The 25158-nt window shown below is 35.6% G+C and overlaps 1 protein-coding gene across 1 annotated transcript; it reads right to left on the minus strand.

Annotated features, from left to right (window-relative positions):
• Positions 1-400: 400 nt before the first annotated feature.
• LOC105055314 (beta-galactosidase 11) lies at positions 401-6726 on the minus strand. The gene is made up of 19 exons (XM_019853930.3): positions 6521-6726; positions 6328-6423; positions 6107-6219; positions 5959-6025; positions 5613-5705; positions 5343-5486; positions 5053-5147; positions 4494-4599; positions 4314-4398; positions 4071-4189; positions 3632-3799; positions 3212-3393; positions 2829-2938; positions 2529-2638; positions 2294-2401; positions 2014-2115; positions 1548-1693; positions 1071-1416; positions 401-792 (listed from the first exon to the last, which is right to left on the minus strand). The coding sequence occupies exons 1-19, from the start codon at positions 6722-6724 to the stop codon at positions 655-657; spliced, it is 2532 nt and encodes an 843-aa protein (XP_019709489.2). The 5' UTR covers positions 6725-6726; the 3' UTR covers positions 401-654.
• Between the last annotated feature and the right edge of the window lie 18432 nt (positions 6727-25158).

Below are 25158 nucleotides of genomic sequence, written 5' to 3' on the forward strand. Positions count from 1 at the left end.
CGATTGTGAGTCAGCCTAATGTGTTCATTCGACCGATATAGAATCGGGATCGGGGTTGGTTGAATTGTCCCAATAGTTTATTTTATAATATAATTTATTTGAGTGATTTCATTGTCGACTCATCGCCGGTAATTAAAAAATCGGTTCCATTAATGTAAATTCATTAACATATTTATGTCAGTGGGTGCCATATTGCAATACTTGTACCGGGGTCTATAAAATATAAGTTCATGGACATTGTTCTGCCCCCTAACCAGCATGCACTGAAGCTGAATTGATCAGAGTAACCTTCTTTCAGGTTCCATTAGTCAACAAATATCATAGAGTTTTTTTACCATCTGTTAGGTGACATCAGTGAAATAAATGCAATCGGAGCAAGCTACTTAACCAAGCATAATAATAGTTTGAATGAAGCAATCAATCCGATATGGATTGCTAGCGCTTTCCAATCCAATCCATTTCAAACGTTAAAAAAATATATTAGGAGACTCTTGAAACGAAAAGAAGGGAAAATTGTCACCAATGAGCAGATACATTCACCTATTATTGTAGTATAACGTTCCAGACGAGATTTTGCACCATCACATTCAGCCTCTTTCAATGTTACGTCTCATTACAACATTCCTGAACTAAAGTATTATAAGAAATAGCGAATCAATCCTTGTCTTCTTTCTTCTGCCGAGCACATTTAGCTTGAACTGCAAGAGTGTTCGTTGTTCCAGGACAAGCTGGGTCTGCACCATATTCTTGGGCTGAGACTGGTAACACACAGGAATTCTTCCCCAAGCAGGCCTGATCAGTAGGGGAAAAATGAATCCTTGGAGTTCAGATGAGATGATGGAGAAAGACAAAAGCAGAGAGAAACTTTTACAATAGATAGGTATGTTTGCTAAGAAAACTAGTCTACGAAATGAGAAGAGCAGCAAAGCTTTGATGAGACAGAAAAGCACAAGCTTCTCATAGGCATGTTTCCTCAGAAAATCTAGTTTTCCATGAGGTCACGCAGGCTAACTACCCACTGTTGCCAGTCTTAGCTCAGGGATTTATTCACTTGTTAGTGGAAGTATTACCTTCTCAACAATGCTTGCGGTCTGTGGAGAGTGGCAGGTTCCCACTGTGAAGTTGCCACACGCGCCTGTGGGGTTCCCAAAGCTAGCAAAGGCAATGGAGCGGATGACCTTCTTCTTATCACACGTCAAGTGAGCACTTGGCTTACCATCTTGGACTAGGTTCTTGATCTCACTGTCCTCCCTCGAAAATGACTCAATAGTAGGGGGATGCAAGTCGGTGACAACAGTGCAGATGTTGTCCCTCTTCACAGTCACAACCAGCAAGCCCTCTGGATTCCCTCCACTCTCCTCAAAGATGACCAAGAGGTTGTCTTTTGGCTTCAACCATCCGCGTGGGACGTGGTACCTGCAGCGCCGAAGGCAAATTATGATGAAATATATTAACAACTATAAAATTCAATGCCTTCTACTATGGTGCATTAGAGATAATATATGCAAGTATTTGTCATCAGAAAGAGACATGGGTTCAGTACTTACACTGACTGAGAAGGCTTTCCAAGGGGACTGAGGTAGGATACCCAGTAACGACCGATGCAGTTTCCATTGACCCATGCAAGGCCTTTCCCCATTCCAGTCATATCTAGAGCAACCGGATCATTCCCACTTGGCATATCAAAGTATCTCTGAGAAAGAATTAGATTCATGAATATGCCTCGCAAGCCGTTGCTATTGAAGATCTCTTAGTTTCCTCTTTCAGAGAGAGAATTTAGTGGTTCCAGATGCTTTACATGATATCAAATGCCAATATAATCTAAGCATTACGAGTTGGTCCTCACAACCTACTGTTCTTATCTGAGTGGGAACGCAAGAGAAGTTTAATGAGCATGAAATTAAACAAAGGGTTCCGCTGATTCTCCATGACTTGAATTAATTGCATACTAATTATGTTGATGTTGATAATTTTCTTGGTTAATTATATTGAGATAAAGATCATTCCTTGTACCTTGTACCATGTCACTGGCTGGCCACTCTTAGCCTCCGTCCACTTAACCTTCTTGGATCCCTCCTCAGTGTAGATGCCTAACTTCTCCCCTTTCATTCCAACCTGATCATGGATAACAACTTAAACTTTGTTTCTAATTCCATTTTTTTTTTTTTTTTTTGGAGAGAGAGAGAGAGAGAAGAAATTAAATGTAGCTAATCATCTGTTTGTTTCTATATATGATATCTATATATTTTAAGAAAACAGAAAGAATATAGGCATCAAAGGTGAGCATTGGTACCTCATGCCCCCACTTATTGGGCGATAGATCCAAAGTCCCGGTGTTGAGACCTTGGATGGCAGCAGTATGAACTCCTGCAAGTCTGTGTTCCAAGTATGCTCCATTATCCTACACAAGGGAAGAAACAGAAGACGCCAGTCCATGAAGATAGCATAGAATAATCATGGAAATCTCAATCTTGTCGCAGAAATAGAACGTGATTTATACTCTAAATTCAGTCATTCTAAATATTTACCGGAAATCCAACTGTCATGCCCAAGATGGAAATGTGGTTTACTCCTTGTTTCAGATCCATGGGCTTCTGGAAGACAAAACTCTTCTCGAGTTTCGCACCGTGGCCAGATCCTGAAAGGTGTTTTATATATGCGAGCCTCAAAATAAGCTTCATCATATGGCCATGGCCTTAATAAAATCTTTTGGCATCACAATTATCATAATATTTTTGGCATCAAGGACTATGATTGAATTGGACTTGAAATGAGTACACTACAACCAGATGTAAGAGTAGAAAGAAAAAAGAACAAAGGGAGGATACCTATGTAAATGCCATTGACAAAGGCATGCATTGCATGGCCAAGGCTTGACACTAAGAGAACAGGGCGGATGTCAGGACGCATGGGCAAATCCACATCCTCCAATCTAAACCTGCATTAGAGTAGCAGCAGAACAACAAACAGTGTGTGTTATCTGTAGGGTGAAGACAATGAAATCAATTGAAAACATACTATGCAAATTACAAAGTTATCTAAAGATCCATATAAAGGCTTACAAACTATTCATCTCTCTCAAGGTAATGATTTCATTTGGATAGAATTTCTTGTAAAATAAACAAGAAGTATACATGAGGAACTGAAGAGTAATAAATTCCTCTGTTCCAAGGGAATGAACTTGTTTTTGTGTTGACAAAGATTTTCTCACCTGGTAGTATACCACATATAATCTGTGATGTCTTTGGTCATGTTATAAAGATCCAAGGGCCTTGATGCAACGATACCCTTCTTAAGGAATTTTGGTATGCGTTCTTGGAACATTTGCCATTTGTCATTCTTGCGGGTTACGTCCTCCGTACGGAATGTCCTTGCATTATGTTGAGCATTCACCTGTTTGACATCCAAAAAAGTTACTACTTCTCACTTGCAGTATTCTAAAGGAGAAGATGGAATCAAAACTACATCAGTCCTCAAATAACTCATACTTGACATGTTGAGATGAAGTATAAACAATTAATTGGCACTTACTACATATATTTAGGCCTACACTTTGATAGTTTGCCGATAGTTCTTTTCTTGAAGAAATAGAGAGGGGAAAAAAGAATCAAAGTTGGCATGTTCTGGTTACCATCTGAGTGTTGAAGACTACGGTCTTACAATCTGGAAGGATACTGATCGAACGGTGAGGCAGGAAGTAGTCTGTGCCTCTAAAGTTCACTGTCCCATCTACTCTTGGGTTGGTGTTGGTTAAGAAAGCAACACAGACATTGCTCTCAGGGGACTCGTACAACCTCGCCTGCACATATAAAAACCACATGAGAATACCAACAACCTTCTCCTTTATTTCTTTCTTATGGAAACCATAGGTTGCAATTTGGGATGATATTGTGGCACACAACTACACCATATTAGTTAAATTCTGAAGATCCAAATGCTAATGACTAGAGAATTTTTGCTCAATCCAAGTGGTCATGACTAAAGATTTTTGCTCATGAAATATTTAGTTCCCACTCCATGCTAATGACTAAAGAGTTTTGCTCAATCCAAATGCTGCTGTTAATTCTTACCTCATACCATTCACCCAAGGGTTGGACTGAGGGAACCCCCCAAAGCAAACCTTTCCTGCTCAATTTCAATGCTTGATGTAGGTCCCTCAGGTGTCCATACTTAGGCTCCTTAAGCAGACCTGGGCGAACACATCTCATCAGAAAGAGTTGGGTATACTATAACTTATATATGCTTAGAATTAAGAAGAAACCTCATATGGTGAAGGAAATAACAACTGAGGGTCAAGGCTACACTTGTCTAACCATATTCATCGAGAGGAGCTTCGTCGTAGTACCGAGTCATCACATACGATGCACCTTCTCTTCCAAAATTGGTTCCTCCATGGTACTGAGTAGAAGCAATTTGCACATTATTTTAGAAGATAATTTTGCTTTTCTCCTCGTCATAAATATTGTTTGAGAGTTATAGAAGATAATCCATACCATGTAGTAGTTTACAAGTGTGCCATTCTTTGAGAAGAAGCGTGCAACAGAGTATGCGATGTCCTCAGCCGATCTTTGAGATGGTGGATCACCAAATACTCTGTACCTGCAACCACCATATGTTCTGTTTCAGTACAATCTAATCAACTATTATACCAGTAAATCGCAAAGACAAAAAGACAGGAATTACATTACTTTAGAGCCTCGAAATCAGATCAATACCTTATATATAAATTTACTGCATTGAATTTTATAAAATCTTTCATGTTTCCCATAATATTGTATGTTTTATACCATAAAACTGTTAATTGCCGATATCAACAATAATTAACACACTAGCACAGGTGCAATATTCTGTTCAATTTTTTTTATGGAGTTATGCGAAATTGTTCTTTCTTGCCTAAACCGAGAGAAAATGCAGATTTAGAAGGTTATGGTCCATTTAAAAAATATGATACTTGATATTTCTGTCCTGGATGATACCTCCATTTTTTTGTGAGGAAAAAATAGTAACCAGTCAGAAGTATAACAAAGTTTAAAACAACCATCATATACTTACTGAGCAGTCCAGTTCTCAGTCCAGACGCTAGGCTTGGTTGGACTGTTGGGGCCTGTGAAAGTATCTCCACAGTTCCTTCCATTGCATGCATTGATCTACAGAAGCAGCGTAGCTATCATCAATTCCCATGAACATGTAACACAAAGAATCATCTGAAAGTGCTCAGTATTGTTTAGGATCACAAACTCTCTTCCAATTTTCATGGTTCCATAATTTTGGTTCCTATGGCGAGCATCCATTAAGGTTGAATTTCTTTCGTATTCATATGAGAATTTGATGAAGAGGCTTACCACTGGACCGGGAGCATCCTTTTGCTTGCACATCACCCATGGTATTCCAGCATTGAACCCAAGAGCCAAATTGGCTGCCCACTGAACATATGTGAGCCCACCTTCTCTGTATGCTGCTTCCACCATGTTGTATTCATTCTCGATCTATTGCACTCAAAGCCAACACAATACTTCAGAGAAGAATCAAGAGTGATATAATATAGCACCTGCAGAAAAAAGAAAAGAAAAATAAAGAAATTTAATGGAATGCAACCCTTAGGTTAACTGAACCTGTCCTAGGATAATGGGGCCTCCTTGAGGGAAAAATAGCTTCTCACTCTTCATCATTTCCATTATTTTTGTTACAAAATTTTGCATATGGTACTGCACATTAAAAAAAAAAAAAAAAAACATGTAGTTAGAGATCATAGGCAGTGATCATTTTCAAACAAGTTCATGTATTTCACCATTAACAATAAGGCAGAGCTTAAGTTAGTTCTCAGATTTTTGTTCTATATATAATGGATAGGAACAAAACAAGGTTGAGTTAATTAGTTTGAAAAGCTTATTTTAAATTAGCTAGTTCCTTTATCATTTCTACTAAAGGTATAATTAGTTCCCTTAAAATGTCCATCACCTTGAAGGGTTCATTGTCTGTTCGAAAGACAACACCAGGGACCTCTTTCATCCAGTATGGGAAGCCTCTGAAATGCATCAAAGGAGCTTATTATCACATAATAAGATCAATAGATTCCAAAAGCAACTACAATCTAATAAATACCCACCCATAATTCCATTCTGCTTGAATGAAGGGACCAAGTCTAAGGGTCACATACATTTTGTGCTTGTGGATCAGCTTTATGAATCTCACCAAGTCATACCTCCCCGTGAAATTATACTGCAACACCCAATCACCAACTTACGATAAAAACGGTTAAATCTAAAACTTTTTCGGCCTTTGCCTATCAACACAAAAATTTAAACATATCTCGCTTGCAAATCTTACTTGGCCTTGCACAGGTTCATGGATGTTCCAGAACACATAAGTTTGGATCACATTTAGCCCACCGAGCTTCGCCTTCTGGATGAGATGCGGCCACATCTGATCAACCAAGCAAAAAACATTCCATCACCACGTCGAAAATGGCAGCCATGCATGCAACACGTAGCAATTGAACCATGCTAGGAACAATGACTACCTCAGGAGTGCTACGTGGGTAATGGATGGAGCCGGAGAAGAAAAGCTCTCTCCTTCCATTGATCATGAAAGATCGGCCATCGTAGGTCACTCCTGATGCGTTGGCCTTGTGATGCCGGCGGGCCGGGGCAGCGGCCGCAGATAGGGAGAATAGAAGGCATACAATGCCGAGGAACCGGACAACGCTTTCCGGCGACCTCGCCATTTTTGAGACAGTAATTTTTCTTTGGAGGAAGGGAGGAGGGGAAGGGAGGAGATGGAAGGGAGAGCGTGGAGGCTGGATCTAAGAGCATTGGGGTTATAAGAAATAGCCATTGCTTGTGGAGAGGATGGAGGGTGGTTGTGGTGGTGTGTGGAGCTGGCCTCCTCCTTTCCCTCGCTTTCGCTCACTGTTAACTTCGGACGTGTCGGATGCCTGGTTGCGGTTTTGACCAGGCCTGTCCGAAGCGATGGAGTGCGCCAGGGGGCAGAAATATTTCAGCTGGAAACTTGGGGGAAACAAAATTTGAAGGAGGTTGTTCTAATGGTAAGGCTCATTTCAAGGCCATGAATTAAGAGGCGTTATTTGTGTAGCTCAGCGTTGTAGAGGACATTTTGAGGGCAAAAAACATATTAGCTGTTATGACAATTATTTTTGGCCACTCAAATAATAATATAAAAATAGAATAATAAAATAATAGTGCCATGTGGTTGCTTGCTGTTAAAGAATTCATACAATAATAAGAGAAAAAAGCTTGACATTTGGTTTTTTTCTAAAATTAATTTAAATTCCTTGACTTTTTTTTATTTTTCAATATTACCGGTCTCTCAAGTTGTCTGGAATCGGTTGCCTTAAAAGTTAAAACATGATTATATGTAAAACAGTTTTTATGGAAACAAAGGAAGATATAGTTTTCACAAAATTTATTTTCTGTTTTTATGGCTAATCAATTGTAATTAAAAGTGTCAATAGAGGCCGATAATGGGCTAATCTAATCCTAAGTGGACCAAAACATAGGATTTGGAGATGAAAAAAAAAAAACCAATAAGTTATTGGGTTAGGGTTGGGTTCCAAAATTAGATCCAAAATCTTGTGTTGAAATGGCTTTGGATTTAGCTAGATCCACTCAAAAATCTAAAACTCAATCCAATTAATTATTTGTATATACACATGTACACATTTTGCATATATGTTGCTAGTTATACCGTATAGTATGTGATACCTTTTACATTCATGTTTCACATTTAGATGATGTTATCAATTTCAGATACTGAACATATCTTTTGTAAATTTATGTTTTTTGAGAAAGAATGAAGCCTGTCTAATCACTTTCACTGAAAGGATGAAGTATGCAGCAACTTAGAAACATACAGTAACAAACAATAGGAACAAAAGAAATGAATAAAGAATTGAACAAAGAGGGAGTTGGGGGGGGTGGTTGCGAAGGAGAGAGAGAAGGGAGAAACTAAGAACGAATAAAAAACAGGTGGTACTTTGCAACAGAAGGAGAAGCTAGACCGATCTGGTCCTTTAGAACGAGAATAGCTGACTCCAAAATGCTGCGAGTTTTTTTGATTTTTCCTAGACTCGACGAAAGTTTTGTGAATCTTCTCCAACCAATATTCCAAAGCTCCATGAATCTTATCCTGCCAATATTTCAGCAAACAATCACCAGTAAACCAAGCACATGACTATTTTGATTCGGACTTTTTGGACCCTTTCTCCAGTTTAAAAATATAAAAAAATACTTGCAAAGATTTTCTTTTTTTTTTGGTAAGAACAAAGATTAAATATTTGAAAAGAGACTAGTAAGGTCTATGAATTTGTGTTTACCATTCTTCGTAAACAATACCGCTGCATGAAAGGAAGCTATTAATATTTTCTTGGGTCAGCAAAATTAGACCCCCAACGCATAAATATACATTATGTATTATATAAGGTTCAAGCTCGGATTGAGCAGAACCAAATCGAGCCCACTTTAACAGATGGGCTCACATGCCCCAATCCGCCCCACCCCTGACCCACAAGGCGTAAAATCCAAGCTTAGGCCTGTCGAAAATGCTTTGTGTTCACTGGCTCGTCCGAGCCATCGACAAGTATGACAGAAAATGGGCCCAGGCTGGCCCAATGGGCTTCAAGCCAACCGGCCCGTTTGTGAGTTGGACTTCAGACTAGATCTTAACAAAATCAAGTTGAGGTTAGGTTTTGATATAGAGTCCATTTTATTTTCAGGCCGGGCTCAGGCCTATCATTGGTCCCACTTGAGCCTGACTGCAAGCTCGATCTTAGCCCAAAATTCAGGCCCAAGCCTAAGGTCTAAATCTAATCTTTTATTATATAAAAGATGACTAAGCTTAGCCACTTAAGTTAGGCTTGGGGACTTTAGACTCTTTAATAAAATGCTCTTCTAACTCTTCCCATTTCTTAATCAGACCATCGCTTTTTCTTCTTTGTTTTCTCAAATTGGGGCAAAGCCTCGCCGACCACCGCTTAGGGTTAAGTTCTCCTCTCCACCTCCACTGTCGGATGCCAGTCAACCACTCCAAAGTCCTCATCGCCACTCATCAGTCAATAGTTGTCGATGTTAAGGATCTTGGAAGGCTACGTGGTTCTGAGCACCGCCATCTTCATCGATCTCTTATCCACCCTCTTCGATGACGATGCGATCACCTTCCTTCTCATGCTCATCATTATCTCCATAGTTATCTGCACCGCCACTAGAGGTGCAAACAAGTCGAGCTGCTCGTCAGCTACTCGAGCTCGATTCGAGTTCAATCTTGACTCGACTCGATTATTATTGAGCTCGAGTTGCTCGAATAGCTTTTCGAGTCGAGCTCGAGTAGTAGGATACTCGATTGAAAAGCTCGCGAGCCTACTCAAATTTTTATATATATTTAATAATATTATTTTTATCTATAATATATATTATTATATATATTATTAACAAGATAAGACTCAATTTCGAGCTCGAGTATGACTCAGTTCATATTCGAATTGAGTCGAGTCGAGCAGATCTCGAGCTTTATCTATTTTTCATTGAGCTGAGCTCAACTTTAGAATATTAAGGCTCAGTCAAACTTGAGCCAAGTTTCGAGTCCGAGTAGAGTTGAGTCGAGCTTGAGCTTCTAGTTATTCAACTCAACTCGGCTTGATTGCACTCTTAACCACCACCATATTTTTCCTCTGCAAGTCCCTCGTCGGTATGGCAAGGGTGGAGGATGAGATCGAGACCAAGTACTTCCATGCGATAAACATGATGGTGGTGGTCATTGCGGTCTACCTCCTCATCTATGACCTCATCGGTGACCATGGCGCTGCCATGTCCTATGTCTTCGTGATCATCCTCATCCTCCTTGTTGCTTGGGCAGTGGTCCCGATCTGCATACCCTGCCATGATGGAGGAGACAGAGAAGAGGAGGAGAGGGTTGATGATCGGGAAGGAATACACGATATGGGAGGTGGCAAAGTCATCACGAACTCCATGGATCTCGTGGATGGTAATAGGGTTGAGACCTGAAAGAGAGAGGGAGCTATGGAAGTTGAGAGAGAGAGAAGAAGGAGAGAGAAATAGAGAGAGAGGGAGGGGGTTCAGGTCAGACCTTGGGCTCAGACTCGTGCTTGGGTCACTCTGATTGGGTTCAAATTGAGCTCGGATCTTAAATTTTAAAATATTTTTGGACCTAAGTCTGGTTTGAAAAAATTAAAAAATATTTCGGATCAGGTTCGGATAGGGATATGGTCCAATCCAGCACATTTTGTCCTATCGACAGGTCTAAGCATAGATAATGAGTCTATTGTTATAAAACATAACTAAAAGAGCAAATTGGAATTAGAGATAAAGGGGATGAGAGAAATGGAGAAGTTCTTTTATTTTATTTTCAAGTGTATACATTACAAACTACATAGCCTCGTTTATAGGCTCATGTTCATAAGTAATTGCATGTACAATAAATTAAAAAAATAAAAAGGGGAATTAAATACATTGGGTGTTATGGAATGAGAAGAGTTTTGGGAGTTGAAGAATACGAAAGGACATCCACACACATAATATTCATAACACTCCCCCTTGGATGTCCATTATGAAGAATATGTCTCATTAAAATCATACTAGGAAAAAAAAACCCATGAGAAAAAATAAATATCCTAGTGAAGAAAAAAGAGTACATTATTTTTTTATAGAATATGCGATGAAATACTACCTCATTAAAAACCCTACTAGAAAATCCAGTAGGACAAAACCTTGGTGAACAAAAAAGAGTGCGGTGCGTATTTACTCTCCCTCATGATGACATCACTTGAGATCTCTGAATCGATGCAATCCAATGTTGTGTACCAATTTTTCAAATGTTGTAGTAAGAAGTGCCTTGGTGAACAAATCTGTTAGATTATCACTTGAATGGATTTATTGAACATCAATATAACCATTGTTTTGAAGGTCATAAGTGAAAAAGAATTTTGGTGAAATATGTTTCGTTCTATCTCCTTTAATATACTTTTCTTCTAATTAAGCTATGCATGCTACATTATCTTCACACAATGTTGTTGGAATTTTTCTTTTGGAAGATAGACCACACTTCTCTTGAATATATTGGTTCATGGACTTTAACCAAACACATTTCCGACTTGCCTCATGGCTTGCTAAAATTTTCGCATGATTTGAAGAAGCAGCAGCTATAGTCTGTTTTGTAGAACACTAGAAAATAACTGTACCACCACAAGTGAATAAATAGCCTATCTGAGATCGAGCTTTATATGGATCAGATAAATATCTTGCCGAGACAAAGCTTGATTTTTTCAAGATCTTTCATCTCAATTTTTTTTTAAAATAATTTATCACCTTTGAAAATTATTCAGGTGTTTCAATAATGTTCAAGTCATCAACATATATTATAATTATGACAAACTCAGATCCATATCTCTTTATAAAAATACATGGACTGATAGGATCATTTTCATCATCTTCTTTCAACAAATATTCTCTAAGATGATTATACCACATATGTCCAGATTGTTAGATGTATGTCCTAGAAGTCAATATGGCTGACACATTGTAATAAATTTAAGATATAATTTTATACTTAATTCATTGATTTGATCAATAAAAGAGCAAATTTGTTTTCATTCAAGTGTGATGTGTTCTTGAATCGTCTATGAAATTAATATTTCAATACATATTCTCAAGGTGTTGAGAATTAGAGAGATATATATAATTTCTAAATACTCTCGATCATAGTATCATCATGAGGATGGTGATCGATCCGGATAGACCGACACACAAATCGCTTCTTTCAGAGTAGATGAGTCCCTGATCTACAGTATAGAGATACTGAGCGATGAGTGCAGATAGTTGTTAGAGAATAACTATTACTGAGCATGACCATACGAAAGATCACTTGGATTTCTACTCAATCATCAGTGATTATCTCGATGCTGTAGTTGTGTGAATGATCCTTTGATCTGCGATGGTATGACTGCTCGTAGTGAGGCTGCTGCAATCAATATGATCTCAATGAGTCCTTATAGTGGATGTGGGCGACAGTTGATCCACTGTAGGAGTAGCATACGTATCTAGATAAAATCTATCGATCTTGATAGAGAGGAGTAGTCCTATAAAATTTGAGAGGCTAAATTCGAAAGTCTGTGGCCATAGCAGTGTGATTGATGAAAAAAATTTTCATGAGAATCGCATTGGATTTGAGCTGATCGAATCATCATATGACTGATGATGAGATTTGACGATTTATCTATGACCTGCCATCTAGTTGGGACTCACGATAGAGAGATTGAATCATATGTGAACTACACCTTGAGATTTTTTTTTGATTCTACTGGGTTGTCACTACATACTGCTAGATATCACTGGTGGATTGTGAGAGCTCACTAAGATTGTTCAGGATCGATAATCCATGATGAGTTAGTAGAACTATTTCGATCTATTGAAAAGAGTTTCAATAATGTTATGATAAAGATCATTGTATATATCTTACTACCAGATAGAATTAAACTTATGAGATCACACAACAAAAGGATTAAATCTGGAATAAGCAATTGGGCTTATGAAATCTCAATTGGATTTAAAGAAATCTTATTGGGTTCATGGTAATCTTGCTGGCACGTGGTTGAATCCAATTTTCTCTTTACGTTTGAATTTTTTATTTGATAAGATTAATTCAAGTTTAATTATCTGCTAATAATCTAAATGAATTAGATTCATTGGGCTCTAATTGTTGGGTGCTTAGGATTTTGGATCAAATGAATTAAGGGTTCAAATCCTTAATCAATTTTCTTGATTGTTTTGATTGGGCACCACTTGATTTGATCAAGTTGGGCATGCCCACCCATTAGAGGGCATGTGGGACCAGCATGGGACGTCCCCTAGGCCCCATGTGGCGTGTGTATTTGTGGGTGCAAGAGCTCCAATAGTTGGCACCAAAAGAATCTCCTAAAGGGGGTCAAATAACTAAAGGAATAAAGATTTCTAATGCAAGTAGGACTTATATTCAGTGGTTGTTTTATTTTGAATAGGATTTTAAACCTTATGTCTATTTAAAGGAGCCTTCTCGAAGGCTCCTAAGCACTGAATTCTAGCACCCCAGGAGTCTCTTAGAAGGTCCCCATGCCCCCCTCTCTTCTCCCTCTCTTCTCCCTTGAAGATCCAACACCCAAGGAGTTTGGACGTCCCACTTCTCCATGCCCAAAAGGTATTTGGGTGCCCCTTTGCTTACTAGTTTCCAAGTTTTGATTTTTTCATAATTAAGAAAAAAAAAGCAAGAGAAGAAGAGAAGAAAAAGATCAAGGATAGGATCAAAGAGTTGATCGCGATCCAAACTTCGTTTAGATGTGCAGGCTGATTTTTTTTAGAGAAGAAAATCAATACCAAAAAGGACTGCTTCAAGCTGATTCTGAGTGAATACTCATAGAGATCAGATACTTATATGACTAAGTGAGAACCTACTCTCTTCTAGATCCAGATTTGAAAAAAAGATTTGCGAAATAGATATGTGATCCGATCACATATTCAATTTTAGCATAAAATTTAGCATGTGTTCAATTTCAGCATATGAAGTAGATCCTAGTATTCTATATTTATGTATACATAATGTAGATTAAAAAGTATTTAAATCTTCTATTCTGTTGTATTATTTAAAAAAAATTAAAATATACATACATGCCGCGATACAAAATTCCAACGATGGTATCAGAACCATATGTTTCATATGCATGAAATTGACATACATATTTTGAAAAGAATTTCAAAATCTAATTTTTCTTGATACATGAAATATATAGATGATTGCTTTGAATCTAAAATTTATTTTAGATTTATTTTTTTAGATCATATAGTTGATATGTGAAAACATACATAGATCTGAATTTTATTCTAGAACAGTTTCTAGTTCATATTTATGTGATATGTAGATGCATGCATAAATCTAAAACTTAATTTGATCTGATTTATGATTCATATATGAGACATATGAATACATATTTAGGTCTGAAAATTATTTTTAAAATTATTCATGATTTTATATGAGATATATGACATCATGTTAAGATTTAAATTTTTATTTAGATCTAAATTTTACATACGTATATGAGATATATGCTTGTATATTAAATCTAAAAATTAGTTTTATGATTTAAAATTGATCTTTCATGTAAAGAATTTAGAACTAAAATTTAATTTTAGAATATGAGATTTGTATTTATGCATGAAGATTTTGATCAAAAAAAAATTAAAAATTAGATCATGCAATCAGATTGCATCTAGAATTTTTGATTTGAACATAATAGTCTAATTCGATTAAGTAATTGATCAAACTGAGTCAAGTGTTGATTAAGATTAGATCAATTAAGTTATAAGATTCAGCAATTATTGTTGATCAAATCGATTGAGTCCCATGTGTAGAATCGATTAACCTAAGGACCTAATTTGGCTCGATGGCTTGAGTCTGATTTGCTTAAGCTAACCTATTTAGATCAATTGACCTATTAGTGTCTAAAGCAAGTAATCGAGAGGCCCCACCGACTCCTCTTATCTGATCAATTTGGAAGATTGAGTTCTGAATAAGGTTGCTTGACGGTTTGGTTTAGTTCATGCCAATTAAATTGATCATATGATAACTAATTAAATTAGACCTAAACCTAAATCTTCCCATAAATATTAAGTTTATAGATCTTTCACTGTTGTAGATGTACAGGCATGCTACTGGTGTTGATTGTTCTCAACTGATCACAGTAGTTCAGTTATATCGGGAACACACAACCAGTCTATTAGCAAAGAGTTGCTCCAGGATAAGGATAGGGTTGGACCCAATAACTGTTAGGTGAGGGACTCAATGACGGTCTTGCACCTGCTTGTGAACTGTGGGTCAGGTTTAACTAAGAAGTATGGTCAATAACGGTTAGGTGAGCCCACATGACTTAGAGACCAAGTCACTGTAACATGCTTAAACAAGCATCTGGACAAAGAGTTGTCCACGCATCGATATGCATGTTATCAATAACTGTTAGGTGAGGTACATAGCATCGGTGGGACTGCAACACCAATTAGAAATCCAATTATTGTGTCAGGATTTTCATTTTCCACCTGAAGAGTGAAGAGATCCAAAAAATTAGTGAGAGTCATTATTTACATCTTAAAATTTTTAGAATAAATATAAATTTAAAATATAAAAGTCTAATTTAAATCTATACTCTCACAGTTAAATAATGTCAGCCTCAAATCCTCTATCCTATATCCTTGAATTTAATCGTTTGACCAAAACAAACTATAAAGACTGGCTAAGAAATCTCAGGATTGTCCTGACTTCTAAAAAATTAGATCATATACTCAATCAAAAACTCTTAGTGTTATCAAATCATCCTACTCCATCGTAAAGAACTGCTTATGAAAAATAGACGGATGAAGACAGTCGGATCAAGTGCTATGTGCTGGCATCCATGACAAATGAGTTACAGAGCCAGCATGAGCATATACCCACTGTCAGGGCTATGATCACTCATCTACAAGAGTTATATGATAAGCAGAGTCATACATCACATTTCAAAGTATCCAAGAGACTCTTCAATCTGAAGATGCATGAAAGACAGTCAGTCCATGAGCACTATATGGCAGTGATCAAGGATATTGAGGAGCTTGAAAAGCTTGAGTTTGATATACAAAAGAAATTACAGATGGATTTGATCCTTCAATTCCTTACTAGTTTATATAGTTAATTTATTATAAATTTTTATTTAAACAAACTTGATTGCACTATACCTAAACTGGTCAACATATTGATCACTACGGAAGGAACCTTGAAGAGTTCAAGGGGCACTGTTCTCGCTGTGGAACAGATTTCTTCGATCAAAAAAAAATCTGATTGGAAGAAGAAGAATAATTCTGATAAGAAGCAGAAGAAAGAGATCAAGCTAAAGAAGGACGTTCCAAAGAAGACTGAAGTAAAGGAAAAGTGTTTCTACTATGATAATGACGGCCACTAGAGGAGGAACTGTCTACTTTATCTGGAGAGCCTAAAGATTAAGAAGGATGATAAATCTTTAGAAGATATGCTCATAATTGAATCTAACCTTACAGATTCTTCTACTTCTAGTTAGGTATTAGACTCTAGTTCGAGTGCTCATATATGTACCTCAATGCAGGATCAATAGCAAGTAAAAGGTTGAGGAAAGGTGACATGATCCTTTGAGTCGGCAATGAAATAAAAATTACTGTAAAAATCATTGATATTTATCTTCTTCAATTACCGTTAAAATTTAAATTAGATTTAAAAGACTGTTATTTTATTTTTATAGCTATTTGAAATTTGATTTTCGTGTCTGTGCTAGCACAGAATGATTTTAAATTTAATTTTAATAAAAATTTTTATTTTATTTATTTATAAAATAAATTAGTTGTACGTGATCTTTTAATTGACAGTCTATATAACTTGCATGTTGATGCGAATGTGAATTTGAATGAGAAATAATGAGTACCGTAGGTCAAAAGAGATCCAAAGATGAAATTAATCAGAAGTATTTGTGACATCATAGACTAGGCCATATTAGAGAGGATAGGATAAGCAAATTGAAAAAAGATGAAATACTTGGCTCTCTTGATCCAGAATCATATCCAGCTTGTGAATCTACCTTCGAGAAAAAATGATCAAGTTATCCTTTGTAGGACATAAAGAAAGGACCACCGAGTTACTTGTCCTGGTACACACCGATGTGTGTGGGTCATTTGATATACAGATCAGGGATGGTTATAGTTACTTCATCATCTTTATCGATGATTTATCTCGAAACGGATATATGTATCTGATAAAACATAAGTTTGAAGCCTTTGAAAGGTTCAAGAAATTCAAAAATGAAGTAGAAAAATAAATAGGCAAACCCATTAAGATTTTTCGATCTGATCGAGAAAGTAAATACCCTAGTAAAAAATTTTTGAAATATCTTAAAGACAACGGTATAGTCTCTCAATAGACTTCTCTCGAAATACCTCAGTTCAACGAGGTATCCGAAAGAAGGAATAGGATCCTATTAGATATGGTCAGGTTCATGATGAGCTTCACTGATTTATCTTTATATCTTTGGAGATGTACCTTAATAACTGTAATTCACCTATTGAATAGGATTCCATCAAAATCTGTTCCTACCATACCATATAAGATATGATATGGGAAGAAGCCAAGTCTGGGTTATCTAAAGACTTAGGGATGTTCGGCCATGTCAAGAGATAGATGGCTAATAAATTAAAGGATAGATCTGTAATAGCTCATTTTATAAGATATCCAAAAGAATCAATGTGATACTACTACTTTTCAAAAGATAACAATATGATTGTGAGTCGAAATATCATTTTCTTAAAAAAATAATTTATGCAGGATGGTGGCAGTGGGAGGTTAGTTGAGCTCGAAGAGAAGGTCTCTAAAGAGCAAAAAGTTATGGATCCTCAGGAATTTATTATTCATGAGTTAGTAGTTAATGTTCTACCTCCACCTTATAGATCTAGCAGGATCTTCCGACCTTCTGAAAGGTGCATGGGTATACCTACGAAGGAAGTTAAGAAAATATTTCATATGAGAGAGAAGGATCATGGTGATGATCCCAATATCTTTGATGAGGTGATGTCTGACATCAATTTTGAAAAATAGTTACATACAATAAAATCAGAGATTAACTCGATACACTCGAATCAAATATGGATCTTAATGGATCCACCTAATGGTATAGTATCCATTGGGTGTAAATAGATCTATAAAAAAAAATAGGTGCCAATGGTAAGATAGAGACCTATAAAGCTAGGCTCGTAGTAAAAGATTATAGTCAGTGCGAGGGCATTGACTATCAAAAAACTTTCTCGTCCGTAGTCATTCATCCGCACAGCTTATTATAATTATGAAATCTAACAGATGGATGTGAAAACTGTTTTTCTGAATGGATATCTTGAGGAAGATATCTATGTGGAGCAACCTTTGGGTTTCACATCTGATGATGGTGATCACAGAGTCTGTAAGCTATAAAGATCCATATACGGATTAAAGCAAGCTTCTCGAAGTTAGAATCTTCATTTTGATGATGCAATCAAATCATTTGATTTTATCAAGAACGAAGAGGAACCTTGTGTATATGAAAAGGTCAGTGGGAGCACAATAATATTTCTCGTATTGTACGTAATGATATTCTCCTCATTGAAAATGATGTTCCCATGCTGACCATATTCAAAAGATGATTGTCCAAGAAATTCTTCATGAAAGACCTAGAGGAAGTATCCTATATTTTTAGAATAAAGGTCTATAGAGATAGATCTAAGAAGATGCTAGATCTGTCACAAAAGCTGTATATAGAGAAAATGCTAAAGAGGTTTAGTATGAAAAATTCTAAAAGAAGACTTTTACCTCTTAGGCATGGTATTTATCTTTTCAAGATGATGTGTCCGATCACATCTGAAGAAGTTTAGCGTATGAGTAGGATTTCTTATATCTCAGTCATAGAGAGCCTCATGTATGCCATGCTGTATACTCGACCTAATATTGTCTTTGCTGTGAGTGTCACAAGCAGATATCAGTCAAATCCAGACGAGGAGCACTAGATAACTGTAAAAAATATTCTTAAGTACTTAAGAAGTACTAAGGATCTATTCCTGATCTTTAGAGAATAGACAGAGTTAGGAGTGGGAGGATACACAGATGCTGATGATAAAATATCTACATCATGGTGTATTCTTATGCAATGTTGGTTTGGTATGTTGGAAAGGTTCTAAACAACTGATCAATGGAAGTTGAGTACGCAATAGATGTATAGGATGAAATCTGATTTTAATGTTAGTTGCAGAACTGAACGTCATACCATTAGATGTTATGACAATGTACTATAAAGACAACGACATCATAGCCTTTGCTAAGGAGTCCAGGTCTCATCAAAAATCAAAACACATCGAGCGGTGATACCATATCATATGTGACTCCTCAAAAAAAATATGTCGAGGTACAAAGAGTAGACTCCATGAACAACGTGGTAGATTTGCTGACAAAGTAATTGAGCCAGCTAAAGATGGAAGTCCACTTTGAGAAGATGAGACTTAGATTAGTGGCCACTTGACTTTAGTCCAAGTGGGAGATTGTTAGATGTATGTCCTAGAAGTTAATATGGCTGACGCATTGTAATAAATTTAGAGCATAATTTTATACTTAATTCATTGATTTGATCAATAAAAGAACAAGTTTATTTTCATTCAAGGATGATGTGTCTTTGAATCGTCCATGAAATTAATATTTCGATACATATTCTCAAGGTGTTGAGAACTAGAGACATGTATATAATTTCTAAATACTTCTGATTATAGTATCATCATAAGAATGGTGATTGATCCAGATAGATCGGTGTATAGATCACTTCCTTCGAGATGGATGAGTCTCTGATTTATAGTGTAGACATATTGAGCGACGAATATGGATAGTTATTAGAGAACAACTAGTACTGAGCATGATTATATGAGAGATCACTTAGATTTCTACTCGATCGTTAGTGATTGTCGCGATGCTGTAGTTGTGTAAATGATCTTTTGACCTACGATGCTACGACTGCTCGTAGTGAGACAGCTGGAGTTTGACCGACACATAGACATGGTCTCAATGAGTCTTTGTAGTGAACATTAACTATAGTTGATCCACTATAGAAGTAAGATACGTATCTAGATGAAATCTATTGATCTTGATAGAGAGGAGTAGTCCTATGGGATTTGAGAAGCTAAGTCTGAAAGTTCATGGTCATAGCAGTGTGATTGATAGAAAAGAGTTTTTATGAGGATCGTAATTGGATTTGAGCTGATCGAATCTATTATCTGACTGATGATGAGGTTTGACGATTTATTCATGACCTGCCATCTAGTCAAAACTCATGATAGAGGGACTGAATCACATATGAACTACACCTTGAGGTTCTTTTTCAGTTCTACTGAATTACCACTACATACTGCTAGGTGTCACTGATAGATTGTGAGAGCTCACTAGGGTTGTTTATAATCGATAATCTATGATGAGTTAGAGTTGAACTTTTTGGACCCATTAAAAGGAGTTTCAATGATGCTATGATAAAGATCATTATATATCTCACTACCAGATAGAATTGAACCTATGGGGTCACACAACAAAGAGATTAGATATGGAATAAGCAATTGAACTTATGAAGTCTCAATTGGATTTAGAGAAATCCTATTGAGTTTAGGGTAACCTTACTAGTACATGGTTGAACCCAATTTTTTTTTTTGCATTTGAATTTTTTATTTGATAAGATTAATTCAAGTTTAATTACCTACTAATAATCTAAATGAATTAGATTCATTGGACTCCAATTGTTGGGTGCCTAGTATTTTGGATCAAATGAATTAAGGATTCAAATCCTTAATCAATTTTCTTAATAGTTTTGATTGGACGCCACTTGATTTGATCAAGTTAGGCATGCCCACCCATTAAAGAACGTGTGGGACTAGTATGAGGCATCCCCTAGGCCCCATGTGGCATGTGTATTTGTGGGTGCAAGGGTTTAAATAATTGGCACCAAAAAGATTGCCTAAGGGAGATCAAATAACTAAAGGAATAAGAATTTCTAATGCAAGTAAGACTTGTATTAAGTGATTGTTTCATTTTGAATATGATTTAAAATCTTAGGGGCCTTCCCTAAGGCTCCTAAGCACAGAATTTTAGCACCCCAAGTCTCCCTTAGAAGGTCCCCACGCCCCTCTCTCTTCTCCCTCTCTTCTCCCTTGAAGATCCAACGCCCAAGGAGTTTGGGTGTCCCACTTCTCCACACCTAAAAGGTATTTGGGCACCCCTTTGCTTGCTGGTTTTCAGACCTTAATCAAGGGAAGAAAAGCAAGAGAAAAAGAGAAGAAGAAGATCAAGGATAGGATCAAAGAGTTGATCGTGATCCAAGTTTTATTCAGATTCGCAGACTGATTTTTCTTAAAGAAAAAAATCAATACCAAAGAAGACTGTTTCAGGCTGATCATGAATGGATACCTGTAAAGACCGGATACTTGTGTGGCTAAGGAAGAACCTACTCTTTTCTAGATCCAAATTTGAAGAAAGGATTTACAAAATAGGTTATGATCCGATGATATATTCAATTTCAGCATAAAATTTAGTATGTATTCAATTTCAACATTTGAAGTAGATCCTAGTGTTCTATGTTTTATGCATGCATGATGTAGATTAAAAAGTATTATAATCTTCTATTCTGCTGCGTTGTTTAGAAAAAAATTTTTGAAACATATATGCATGTCCCGACACAAAATTCTAATACAAATTGCTTTAATCTATATAAAAATTTATATAATCTAATTGAATAAATTTCTTGAGAATTTAAATTATGTGCTTCAGGCAACTTAAACCCTTCAGAGATTTTCATATAGACGTCATTATCAAGTGAGCCTTATAAATAGGTTGTAACTACATCCATTAGATGCATATCAAGTTTTTCATGTATTGTCAGACTAATTAGATATCGAAATATAATTGCATCCACTATGAAAGAATATGTCTCTTCATAATCAATGCCAGGTCTTTGCGAAAATCCTTGTGTAATAAGTCATGCTTTCTATCTCATGATTTCATTTTTTTCATTCCATTTTTGCACAAATACCCATTTGTATCCCACTGACTTTATACCATCTGGCGTACAGACTACAGGTTCAAAAACTTTATGTTTTGCAAGTGAATTTAATTCCATCTCGATTGCATCTTTCCATTTCGGCGAATTATTTCTATGCCTACATTCTTTGATAGATTTAGGTTCAAGATCTTCATTATTTTCTATAACATTAAGCACTACATTATATGCAAAAATATCGTCGATGTTTATTTTATTTTAGTTCCATCGTTTTCCTATCGTGACATAATTTATTGAGATCTCTGTATTTTCACTAATTTCAGGTATCTGAATTTCTTCTAAAATTTTATAATTAGTTTGGTCTAGAGTCTCTTCAGGAGTTACTACCTTTTCAATCCGATCATCTTGATTATTTACTCTTTTTCTTTTTTGAACATTTTTATCTTTATAATTGATTGGTCTACCATGCTTCAGGCATGCCTTAGACTCATAAGCACTAGTAGATTGTCCTAATTCTAATTGAAGCATTCGCAGCTGGTATGTATATATATATATATATATATATATATATATATATATATATATATATATATATATATATATATATATATATATATATATATATATGATTTAGTTACTCTCTTTGGGTTAGTAAATACGTTTGACAATTGATTTGCTATATTTTGTAAATAAATTATCTTTTAAACTTCTTGTTCACATGGCTTTATGCGGGGATCAAAACGAGATAATGATAATGCACTCCACATAATTTTTTTTTCAGCTGCCTATTCTCTCCCCCTAATGCTGAGAAAATTGATTCATCAAAATGACAATCTGCATATAAATAAATCTCCTGTCAATGGCTCTAGATATTTAATTATAGATGAAAATTCATATCCAACATATATTCTCAGCCTCTTTTGAGGACCCATCTTAGTGCATTGTGGTGGAGCAATTGGAACATATACCGTATATCCAAAAATTTTTAGATGGGAAATATTTGATTTCTGACCAAAAATCAATTGTAAAGGGGAGAACTTATAATAACTTGTTGGCTTGATGCGTACAAGTGCTGCTGCATGTAAAATAGCATGTCTTCAAATAGAAATGGAGAGTTTAGTTCTCATAAGTAATGGTCTAGCAATTAACTGAAGGCGTTTAATGAATGATTCAGCTAAACCGTTTTGTATATGAACATGTGCAACAGGCTGTTCAATGGTTATTCCAATTGTGACATACAATAATCATTAAAAGTTTGAGATGTAAATTCACCAGCATTGTCAAGACGAATTGTTTTAATTGCATAATTTGGAAAATGTGCTCGTAATCAAATTATTTGTGCAAGCAATCTCGTAAACGCCAAGTTGCAAGTTGATAATAAACACACATGTGTCCATCTTGTCGATGCATCGATTAAAATCCTAATATATCTAAATGGTCCGCATGATGGATTTATGGGTCCACATATTTCCCCTTGAATATATTCCAGATATGCGGGGGATTCAATCCCAACTTTAGCCGGTGATGGTCTAATAATTAATTTGCCTTGAGAACAAATAGCACATGAGAATTTATTAGATTGAAGAATCTTCTGATTCTTTAGTGGATGTCCATGTGAATTCTCAATGATTTTTTGCGTCATTATTGATCCGAGATAGCCCAACTGATCATGCCAAACAATAAAATTATTTGATCAGCAAACATCTGGTTTACTGTAGCATGTGTTTTAATCATACTAATATTCGTATAGTACAATCTAGAAGAAAACATGGCCATGTGTTTCAACATCCAAATGTGTTATATCAACATGGCCATGGCCGAAATCATCTTGATGCGCAAAATTTGTCTCTATATTTTTTTCCCGTATCTTTCGGTGATTCTTGATAAAGTTCAACAAGATATTTCGATGCACGATAGATACGTGCTCAATGGCTTTTCATGCCACAACGATAACATAAACTTTTTGTATTCCATTTTTTTCTATCCATTTTTATTATTTTTTTTTTCTCTTCACTATTCTGCCACTTTTGATGGTAAGAAATATTTTTATAATTGAAAAAATTATTACTATAGCGACCATGATTACGATATTTATTGCAACCTTGATCGCATCCACGACCACGGCTATGACCTCGCCCATGCCCAAAATTATTAAATATTGTCACATTCACTTGAGGGAATAGAGCAAAATCAATTAGGCGGGCTTCATAATTTTTCATTAATAGCTTATTATTTTGTTCAGCTACAAGATGACATGTAATCAATTTAGAGTATTTCGTAAAACCCTTTTTATGATATTGCTATTGCAGGAGCACATTTGTGACATGAAAAGTAAAGAATATTTTCTCTAACATATTCTCATCAGCAATATTTTCTCCACACAATTTCAATTGTAAACGATTCTAAATATCGATGAATTATACTGACAGTTTTAAAATCCTAGAATCATAAGTGTATCTAGTCATAATGAGCTTTTAGAAGAATCACTATTTTCTGATGGTCATATTTTTCCTTTAAATTTTTCTAAAGATCAAGTAGATCTTTTACCATAAGATACTCAGATTTTAATCCTTCATGAAGATAGTGATGAAGAAAAATCATCGTTTTGACCTTATCCTAATTGGATACTTTATTTGCTTCTTTAATTGTGTCTCCAAGACCCATAGCATGAAGATGAATTTTAGCATCTAGTATCCATGATAGATAATTCTTGTCCATAATATCAAGAGTCACAAATTCAAGCTTTGCAAAATTTGACATGATGAAAACTATCATAGGATATAGCAAATAAATTAAAAAAATAAATATTCAATATAATAATGATTTAATAATTATGAAATTATTAATCAACATATAATAAAAAATGAATGCAAGTATTAACAAATTAATAGATAATGCATTCTTTTTTTTTGAAAGATGGTTAACTTTCCAACTTACCTTTCATCAAATAAAGATTATTTTAATAATTTTGAATATTATTATATATAATTAAGAGACAAAAATTTTTGATGGACATGAAGCAAAAATTATAATTTAAACGTATACATCTACTACTATAATAAGTTTGTACCAAAGAATTTAATGAAATTAAAATTATCTGAAGAAATAGAGCTCTACTTATAGAAGCGATGAAAAGATAATATCAAAATTTAACAAATTCGAGCATCATGCTGATAATGTGCTATAAAATATAACTAAAAAAGTAAATTGAAATTAAAGATAAAGAGGATGAGAGAAATAGAGAAGCTTTTTTTATTTTATTTTCAAGTGCATGCATTATGAATTATATGATCTCTATTTATAGGCTCATGTTTATAAGTAGTTGTATTTATAATAAATTAAAAATAAAGAGAAAAATTAAATACATGGGATGTTATGGATTTGGGAGTTGAAGGATGCCAAAGGATATCCACAAACATAATATTCATAACATCTGTTTCTTTTTTTCTTTTCTTTTTTTGATTTTTTTTTTTTTTGAATTTTTTCGCATGCGTAACATGGCCGTTCCCCGCACGTGCGGAATCTTCACGCGCGCCCATGTGCGCTACCAACCCACCTCCATC

The sequence above is a fragment of the Elaeis guineensis genome, chromosome 12, assembly GCF_000442705.2.
Source record: "Elaeis guineensis isolate ETL-2024a chromosome 12, EG11, whole genome shotgun sequence".
In the NCBI taxonomy this organism is placed as follows: domain Eukaryota; kingdom Viridiplantae; phylum Streptophyta; class Magnoliopsida; order Arecales; family Arecaceae; genus Elaeis; species Elaeis guineensis.